Below are 9,903 nucleotides of genomic sequence, written 5' to 3'. Positions count from 1 at the left end.
ATGGAACTGCCAAATTACCTTACTTTATCACTTAACAAGTGTTTATACATACCTAGCATTACTAGGAACATAGTTTCATTTTCTCAATTACAGCAGACTGAATTTATGTTTACTTTCAGCAACAATATAATTTCAGCTTATCTTGACAATGTTTTGTATTTCGTGGCGAAACCATGGAATGGTATTTCTGAAATTTATATTCAAAATAGTTATAATTATGAATCAATAGACAATGTAAACAATAAACGGATCAAGCGAGGCTTGAATCAAACCTACTTGTGGCATTGTCGTCTTGGACATATAAACAAGAAACGCATAGCCAAATTCCGGGTGGATGGAGTATTGGAATCATGTGATGATTCATATGACACATGTGAGGCTTTTTATTAGGAAAGATGACTAAGGCACCTTTTAAAGGTAAGCCTGAAAGAACTACAGAACTTTTAGGAGTCATTTATACTGATGTATGTGGGCCTTTAAGTTCAGTCACAAGAAATGGACATCGCTACTTCATAACATTTACTAATGACTTTAGTAGATACGAGTATGTTCACCTAATGAAAAGCAAATCTGAAAGTTTTGAAAAATTCAAAGAGTTTCAAAATGAAGTAGAGAATCAACTTGGCAAGAAAATAAAAGTACTTCGGTCTGATCGAGGTCGTGAATATTTAAGCTAAGAGTTTATTGAACAGCTAAGAGATTGTGGGATAGTATCCCAACTATCTCCTCCGGGAACACCACAACATAATGGTGTGTCCGAAAGGAGAAATAGAACCTTGTTGGACATAGTTCGCTCTATGTTGAGTTGTACCACTATGCCAAAGAGTTTTTGGGGATATGCCCTAGAAAAAGCTGCCCGAATACTAAATAATGCACCAACCAAAAGGACCGAAAAGACTCCATATGAACTGTGGTCTGGGAAAATCCTAAAACTGTCTTATATGAGAATATGGGGTTGTAATGCTTATGTTAAGCAAGAAGCTTTTAAAAAGCTTGACCTGAGGTCTAAAAATTGCATCTTTGTGGGATATCCAAAAGAGACTATTGGATATTATTTCTACAAACCCAATGAGAACAAAATCTTTGTTGCACGACGCGGTGAGTTCTTAGAAAATGATTTTTTATCAAGAACCACAACGTGGAATACAGTAGATCTTGAGGAAACTCAAGAACTACAAGATGAGACAATGGTTGACCCTGACCAACAACGAGATGATCAACCTCAACAATCTGAAAATCATGTAGGAACTGTCTTGAGCCTGAAATGTATGGTTATCGTATTGGAAATGATATGGTTCATGATGAACCAGTTACCTACCAGGAAGCCGTATCATGTTTGGAATCTGATAAATGGCATGATGCCATGATGCCATGAAGGCCGAAATACAATCCATGGCAGATAACCAAGTTTGGAACTTGGTAGATGCACCTGTCGGCTACAAAATCATAAGATGCAAATGGGTATCCAAAAAGAAATCTGATATGGATGGGATTGTACATACCTATAAAGCTAGGTTGGTCGCAAAAGGTTTCACACATAATCAAGTAGTAGATTATGATGAAACCTTTTCTCGAGTAACTATGATAAAATCGACCAGGATCCTACTTGCCATAACTTCATATCATGACTATGAGATATCGCAAATGGATGTTAAAAACCGCATTCTTTAACAGATCCTTAAGCGAGGACGTATACATGGTACAACCAGAAGGTTTTAAACATCCAAAGTATCCTTGTAAGGTATGTAAATTGCAGAAGTCTATATATGGACTAAAACAAGCATCTCGTAGTTGGAACCTTCGTTTTGACGAGAAAATCAAAGAATTTGGTTTCATAAAAAACGAAGATGAATCTTGTGTATACAAGAAGGTCAGTGGGAGTATAATAGTATTCTTAATCCTATATGTCGATGATATACTAGTCATCGAAAACAACATCCCAACACTTAAGGAAGTAAAAACATGGTTAGGGAAATGTTTAGCGATGAAGGATTTAGGAGAGGCAACATACATTCTTGGCATAAAGATCTATTCTGATAGATCTAAGAGGTTAATTGGATTAAGCCAAAGTACATACATTGACAAAATCTTGAAACGCTTCAAGATGGAAGGTTCCAAGAGAGGAAACTTGCCAATGGTACATGGCATACAACTGAGTAGAACTCAATGTCCTAGTACTAAAAAGGACATGAATCGCATGAAGGGTGTTCCCTATGCTTCAGTCATCGGTTCAATAATGTATGTCATGCTATGTACTAGACCGGACTTATCGTATGCCTTAAGCATGACGAGTAGATATCAGTCAAACCTAGGTGATGCTCGTTGGGTAGCAATAAAGAATATTCTGAAATACCTGAGAAGAACTAAGGATATGTTTTTACTGTATGGAGGTGAAGAAAGAGATTTGTGTATCCAAGGTTACATAGATGATAGTTTCCAGACCGACCGTGATGACTTTAAATCATAATCGGGATATGTGTTTGTGTTAAACGGAGGTGCTGTGAGTTGGAAAATCTACAAACAAAGAACTATAGCAGACTCAACTACAGAATCATAGTACATTGTAGCGTCAGACGCCGCAAAAGAAGCTGTTTGGATGAAGATGTTGATCCCAGATCTATCAATAACACGAATATTCAAGTTATGAATAACCTAAATATATCGTGTGTATGAAAATAGTGATGAACAACTCAAGAATATTCAAGAAAATATTTGAGTGTCAAATGATTCACTATTATTGAATTGAATGATATTGAAGCGTAAACGATTACAAGAAATATAAAACCTATTTAAACTAGTAATCTAAATAAGGAGATAACTATCTATGGAAGATATATCACAAATCTTCTTAAGGAAAGATATCAAACAAGAAATATGGAAACTATATCAAACTAAATAAAGCAATGAGAATCCAACTGTCGATTTGTCATCTCCAGTTGTCTTTTTGAAGGCGTGTTCAACCATGAGTCTTTGAGTCTTCTTGAATAAATACCTCTGGTTGAACTGTTGTTGAAATTTCCAAATGTTGACCAGAGGGGTTATGGAGATGCGTTGTTCATCGTACCTATGGACCTTCATCGCATCTCTGGTTGTATTGAACACTTAGGATTTTTCGTTGCTAGTCTTCCATCGAGCTTCTGTACTTTCACACTTGTTTGTTTTTCATTACTTTTACTAATAGGAATGATGGGGTCTAACAATCTCCCCCTAAGTAATGAAAAAATAAACAATGACTAGTCTATATATAATGAAAGAATAACGAACAGAGACTAGTCTAATAGAAACATCCTTTTTGCCAAAAAATTTCATTGGTAGAATGGTTGGATGATTTCTTACAAAAACTGAAAGTACATAATAAAATATATCACTCATGGTCTCCATTGTAGATATTCCAAAAACGCGTCATCAGTCCTCTAAAGCGAACGACTGTGGAGATACCATGGATCAATTATTGGCCTTCCTTCATCGGCACATGCACTCTGCCTAGTCTCTCTCGAATGACCCTCTGAAACCATTCAAGTGTATCAGTTGAATACTTGAAGGCCTCAGTCAATCTGAAAAACTTTTTAATTCCATACTCGTTCTTGAAAACCAAGTCGAGTTCTGGTAGAGTTAGGACCGATGCAGAGCGCTTCTCCTGTAAGTCTTGGAAATCTTCATTTGGAGGTGTGCATGATAGTCTTTCAATGCCTAGTTCAAGAGCTATTTGGGAGTCATTCTTAGCTCTGAACTTCACCAGGGTCCCCATCGTCTCTACAATCGCTCTATTAGCCATCCCGTACCTTATCCCTTGATCCTGTTGCTGACCTGTGTGGCCATATAGATCGATCAAGTCCCATGGATTGAGATTTATAAGATCATTGTCATTGAAGACGTTGATCATCCCATGTGCATGCTCCACGGTGTACTCGATGTATTTGATAGCTTTGTTTGCGAAGGTCCGCATCTTGATGTTGAGGACGGTCTTGATTCCATTGTTTGAGAAGACGGCTTGTGGTAGAGAGGTCGTATGTCTCATGAATCTGTGACGAAACAGGTCCATCGACTCAGGAGATAGGTTGGGAGGATTGAGGACCAACTATTCATCGCGATCGTGGTAGAGGTATTGATGAATATTCTCCATCATCAAGGGTTCCCTTCGAGGCACTGGCGGACATCTCCTTAACGTTTCCATCTGAGAGACGATTTCTTCGAATTTGTCTGTTGTTGGAGCTTGCCTCGATGAAGAAGGAATATCTACATGCACCTTCTGGGTTGGTTGGGTGATGGATGGTTGTGGTTGAACTGATAATTCTTGAACCTTATAGCGTCTCATGTAATCCTGGCGCCGAACTTCCAACCTGACACCTCTCAAAGCTTTTTTCACCTTAATACGTTCTTGGTTTGAGAGTGGTCTTGTTATATCTTTGTTGAAAAATTCTGATACAAACTCAGAAGCCAACGTTGGTTGATAAAATGCCCGGGCTGACATATCTACATTGAGTGAGAGTCTCATTTGGGTTGGTCTGAGACTCTGATAAAATCCTTTCCAGAACTCTATTCCATCACCAAGGGCACCGTGGCCAAATTCACAACTAAACAATGATCTCCCAACTATCTTACGACCTTGAGAAGCAGACTCCCTCAATATGACGTCAAGAGCTTGGATAGTCTCTTGTGGACAATCAGGCTGCCTGCCACTTAAAAACTGCTTCAGATGGTGAACGTCTTTTCTGGCAACAAATTTTATAGTGACTTTGAATTCGCACTCCCGCCCATTGTTCTCAACGATCTTAACTACAAACTCTTTAGATTCAAAAGGCAATGCCCTTGCAACAAATGCACTTTTCTTCCCATCATATGCCAACAACAAATTTCCCAAGTGTGAAGCCCGATATGACTCGATAAGAAATTTCATGATTTCTCTACATTTAATCTTCGAAGTAACCTCAGGAGCAATTGTCGCATCGTAATGGTGCGGATCCTTTTGCCCGATATCAACAAGAAAATGGTTTTCCCTAATAACACATTTTCTCCCAGCAGTTCCAAAACCATTCCTAGTTGGTGCCTTAATCATCCTCGAAGACGAAGGCACCAACGGTACAGCCTGAGAAGGAGCCATTGGCGCTGCCTGTTGCTGCGAGGCTACCATCGCTTCCGGTGATGTCTGAACAGGAAGATGCTGCATTGGCTGTTGGCGAATTGGACCTGCCACAGTAGCCGTAGCAACGACCGGTTCTAATGTCGTTGTCGATGAACCTATCACAAGATTTTCAAAATCTCTCACCATCGATGTCTGTTGAACAGCAACACGAGGACTGGGTTGTCCAACATTTCCTCTTCCAATAATATTCTGAGAAGAAACCGGCGGTTGTTGTCCACCACCACGACGCCCTCGTCCTCGTCCGCGACAAGCACAACCATCCATCACCCAACCAACCCAAAAGGTTCCTGCAGATATTCCTTCTTCATCGAGGCAAGCTCCAACAACAGACAGAGTCGAACAAAATCGTCTCTCAGATGGAAACGTTAAGGAGACGTCCGCCAGTGCCTCGAAGGGAACCCATCATGATGGAGAATATCCATTAATACCTCTACCACGATCGTGATGAACAGCTGGTCCTTAATCCTTCCAACCTATCTCCTGAGTTGATGGACTTGCTTCGTCATAGATTTGTGAGACAGACGACCTCTCCACCACAAGCCGTCTTCTCAAATGATGGAATTAAGACTGTCTTCGACATCAAGATGCGGATCTTTGCAAACAGAGCTATCATATACATCGAGTACATCGTGGAGCGTGCACATGGGATGATCAACGTCTTCAACGACAATGATCTTATAAATCTCAATCCATGGGACTTGATCGATCTATATGGCCATATAGCTTAGCGACAATATTAAGGGATAAGGTATGGGATGACCAACAAAGCGATTGTAGAGACGATGGGGACCCTGGTGAAGTTCAGAGCTAAGAATGGCTTCCAAATATCTCTTGAACTAGGCACGAAAGACTATCCTACACACCTCTAGATGAAGATTTCCAAGGCTTACAGGAGAAGTGCTCTCCATCGGTCCTAACTCAACCAGAACTCAGCCTGGTTTTCAAAAACGAGTATGGAATTAAAAAGTTCTTCAGACTAACTGAGGCCTTCAAGTATTCAACCGATACAATTACACAGACTTTTTTCAACTTTTTAATTCTTATTGATTTATATCAAGAATTAATACACACAGAAATACAAAAGATTGTTACGGAAGATAGGAAAGGAAAACCTAACCTAAACAATCTTACAAAGAGAAGAACTTTCAAGAACAATACAGAGAGTTCTTGATAGGAAATGAAGAACACTAAGAATTTCTTCGCACACAGGAGAGCAAGGGAGTAGAAGGAAATAGCCGATTGCTTTGAGAGTGCACTAAGTAATCTTGCAAAAGCCAAGTGTGTGTATGGAAGATGCACACTGCCTTTTTATACTACCTTCAGCATTTAATGCATGGGGACACTTGTGACTTGAGGATAAGAAGGCAAGGGTTGACTTGACCAATGTTGATATCTCATTTTCATCGTACACAACATGCATACAGCACAGTTCATGCAGAGACAAACTTACACAGTTCATGGAGAGACAAACTTTGCAGAGATATGGTTAGTCTGTAGAAAGATCTCCTTTGGATGAATATGTAGCTTCAAGCAGCTACACACAAGTCTTCGGTTCCATGGAGATTTTCAATCTTCAGTCCATGATCTTCAATCTTGAGTTCACGAAGATTTTCAATCTTCGGTTCATGATCTTCAATCTTGAGTCCATGAAGATTTTCAATCTTCGGTCCATGATCTTCAATCTTGAGTCCATGAAGATTTTCAATCTTCGGTCTATGAAGATCTTCCTTCAATCGGCTTGTAGCTTCAAAATATTTTCAGTATACATTTAAGCTACTTCGGAGTCTTGGTGTGTATATTAGACAATTGATCCACAACACCGCATCGGTGACCTTCTGTCTTCACATCGGCTAGTCTTCGATTTTGCCAATGGCTTTAAGTATGTAMCAAGACACCAATTTACAAAGAACCAATAACTACTAAGTGTTGCTAAGGTAGAGGAACAGATCAGTGGGTCATCACCAAATCAATAGGTGACCCAACAATCTCCCCCTATTTGATGATGGCACAAACACTTAGAAAGAAATAAATACAAGAAACACAAACTCTAAAATTCTTTGAGAARAAGAACTTATAAATTATGTGACCCATGTACATATTCTTTTTGGGTTCTTTTCTTTCCTTTTTTTTTTTGAACTATAAACGTATATACAAACAAATAATGAATCAGAGATAAACAAATAAAGAATGAGAAATTTAAAGAAAATATTGAAAAATCAAATTGCAGTTATACTAGACAATGAATTAAATACTTACATGAAGAAAGTAGTTCAAGAAGAAGAAGTCACATAGGAAAGCTAGCAATCATCGTCTACTTCCATAGCATTTGAATCAGCCACTGCAAGAACATCTCTTCTCTTCAGTTCATCCGAGATCAAAGTGTAAAAGACTCTTTCGGCTTCACCAATTTTGATTACACTCAGTATCACGCGCAATAGYTGAGAATCAGCTATAGGTATCTCAGAAGCTCGAAAAAATCGAAGGCAACTACTCGCGTCCCAGAAGAATATTCCATGCTCAGGAGCGGACAAGATAGTTCCTTCCGGATGACAAACATCTGAAGGAAAGGTAAGATCAAGATGTGAGACATCAGGAGCCTTACCTTCCTTTGATAATTTATGAATAAGTGAGTCTTGATTCTTGATGGTCTTCGAGGCAGAAGCAGATTTTGAAGAGCCAGCTTTACTTAACACTTTCTTAAGAAAGGAGAGTTGTGGAGGGGAAAACAGCTTGTAATGCATCTTGATCATTTGTATCTTTTTGAGAAGGCGATACATATGACTCAAGACAAAGTCCTTGTACATACTTCTGCTTTTATTAAGAAACTTGATGATCTCCATCCACTCAGTAAGACCGTAGGAATGGATCCATGACAGCTTTTCTGTCCTCACTGCTCCGTTTTCTCGACCAATAATCAAAAAGATCATATTGGAATCATAGGTCAATTTTTGAGGACCTTTGATTCTGGCATTGACAATTCGACTAGTAGTGTAGCGTCGGAGAATTGAGTCATTAAACCATTTAATTCTTTTCTCTTTGGTTTCTTCAGACTCAGATCGTGGGACCAAGGAGTGAGATCTGTTGGCTTCCTCAAATTGCTTTTGAAGAGAAATTGAGTTGGCCGCATCCTCAGAAGAAATACCTAGGAGATGAAGATCAGTTTCTTGAGGACGTGAAGCTTTAAGCACAAGTCTGTCGGCTGCAGGAACTTCAGATTGATGACTAGCAATTTTAGCTGCTTTAGCTGCAGCAGCTTCTTCATCTGTGGTCATGGGTGCCTTTCCTTCTCTGTAAGTTGGGACTAAGTCCCCAGAAGTAGTGGGAATATCATCTTGAAAAGGTATAGTACCAACCTCAACAGATACTGAAGGCATAGAACATGGTTGCTCCCCCTCAACAGGTGCTGTGGCTCTATCATCATGAACAAATAGCTCCCCCTCAATAGGAGCATCACCATCTGACTCAGCTGAGGATGAAGAGGTAGAAGAAGTAGAAGCTGAGTTGTCGTCCCCGTTGTCACTGGTAGCAGGATCAACTGTCTTCTCCCCCTCAGTGGGAACAAGGGAAGGTCCATTAGCAGGAACAGAAGGACCCTCCACATCGGCAGGTGGGGAAGGCACAGAAGCAGTAGCACGAGGAAAGGGAGCACAGGTGGCATGAAGCAGACGTGAGACACCGTGATGAAGACCGCCAAGAAGAGCATAATCGGACTCAACATGGCGACTGACTTTGGCTAACATGACCCTGTCCTCTTCCGTGAACTGAGGTGGACCCAAGTCAACAGTGAACTCTGTATCTCTGGCTAAGAACAATTTGGATATCTGAGTCTGTGCATCCATCTTGCAGTGAAGATCAGTCAGAGATTGAAGAATTGCCTGATTTGTGGCAGCTTGACTTTTCGATCGAGCACGAAGATCAGCGACAGCTTCAGATATGCTGGATTGAGAATCAGATAGAGCAGTCATACGAGCATCCAGAGAATCAACCGTAGCTTTAAGAGCAGAGAAGGCAGTGCCATGATCTGTCAAGGCGGCACTGTGCTGATGCAGTTCAGATGTAACACAGTCCAATCTCCCAGATAAATCAGTGCTGAGGGAGGCCTGTTGAGAGATGAGGAACTGACATTGAGATGTGAAGCCTCTGAGCATGTCCACCACCTCGGTGGGTATGGCATAGATCACTTCAGGAGGAGAAGGAGCTGAGAACTGGAAGCCTGGTGCAGAGGGGGTCTGGAGGGAGAAACAGCAGCTGGAGTAGGAGAGCAAGCTTTGATTGGGCTTGCTGACCCACTTGGTGAAGAGACACCAACACTCTTAGTACCATTGGCGCCCTGAGAGTCACCGATGGGAGTATCACTGATGTTGGCGTAAGGCTCAACATCTGTATCAACGATATCGGCGTGAGGCTCAATATTTGTATCAGCAACACTGGCGAGAGGCTCAGTGTCTGTATCACCAACACCGGCGAGAGGCTCGGTGTCTGTATCATCGACACCTGCGTGAGGCGGGTCGCCGATTACCACTGTAGTAGATGTAGTAGGCTGGTAAGGCTCACTATCCACATCTATAAGAATAAACTGGAGATAAGGGATGTCAGTATCAGATAAAGCTGGTAAATCATCCATCCGTGCAATATCATCAAGATCATCGATCTCGGGTGATAGGCCATGAATAAGTGGAGGAGAAGAAGGACCTCGAAAAAGGGAGGTGTCCGAGTCATCACCAAGGTCATATAGAGATGCCAAGGTGGAGTCAAGTGGG

The 9,903-nt window shown here is 40.8% G+C and overlaps 1 protein-coding gene across 1 annotated transcript; it reads right to left on the bottom strand.

Annotated features, from left to right (window-relative positions):
• Positions 1 to 4,078: 4,078 nt before the first annotated feature.
• Positions 4,079 to 5,407, bottom strand: LOC112510852 (protein argonaute 1-like). Its single transcript, XM_025116201.1, has one exon. It carries the CDS (start codon positions 5,405 to 5,407, stop codon positions 4,079 to 4,081), a length of 1,329 nt encoding a protein of 442 aa, XP_024971969.1.
• Positions 5,408 to 9,903: the final 4,496 nt, after the last annotated feature.

This window comes from Cynara cardunculus (genome assembly GCF_001531365.2).
Source record: "Cynara cardunculus var. scolymus isolate 2C chromosome LG 4, CcrdV1, whole genome shotgun sequence".
Lineage (NCBI taxonomy): Eukaryota > Viridiplantae > Streptophyta > Magnoliopsida > Asterales > Asteraceae > Cynara > Cynara cardunculus.
Note: the sequence above shows the minus strand (reverse complement) of the source record. Positions and strands in the feature narration are given on the sequence as shown.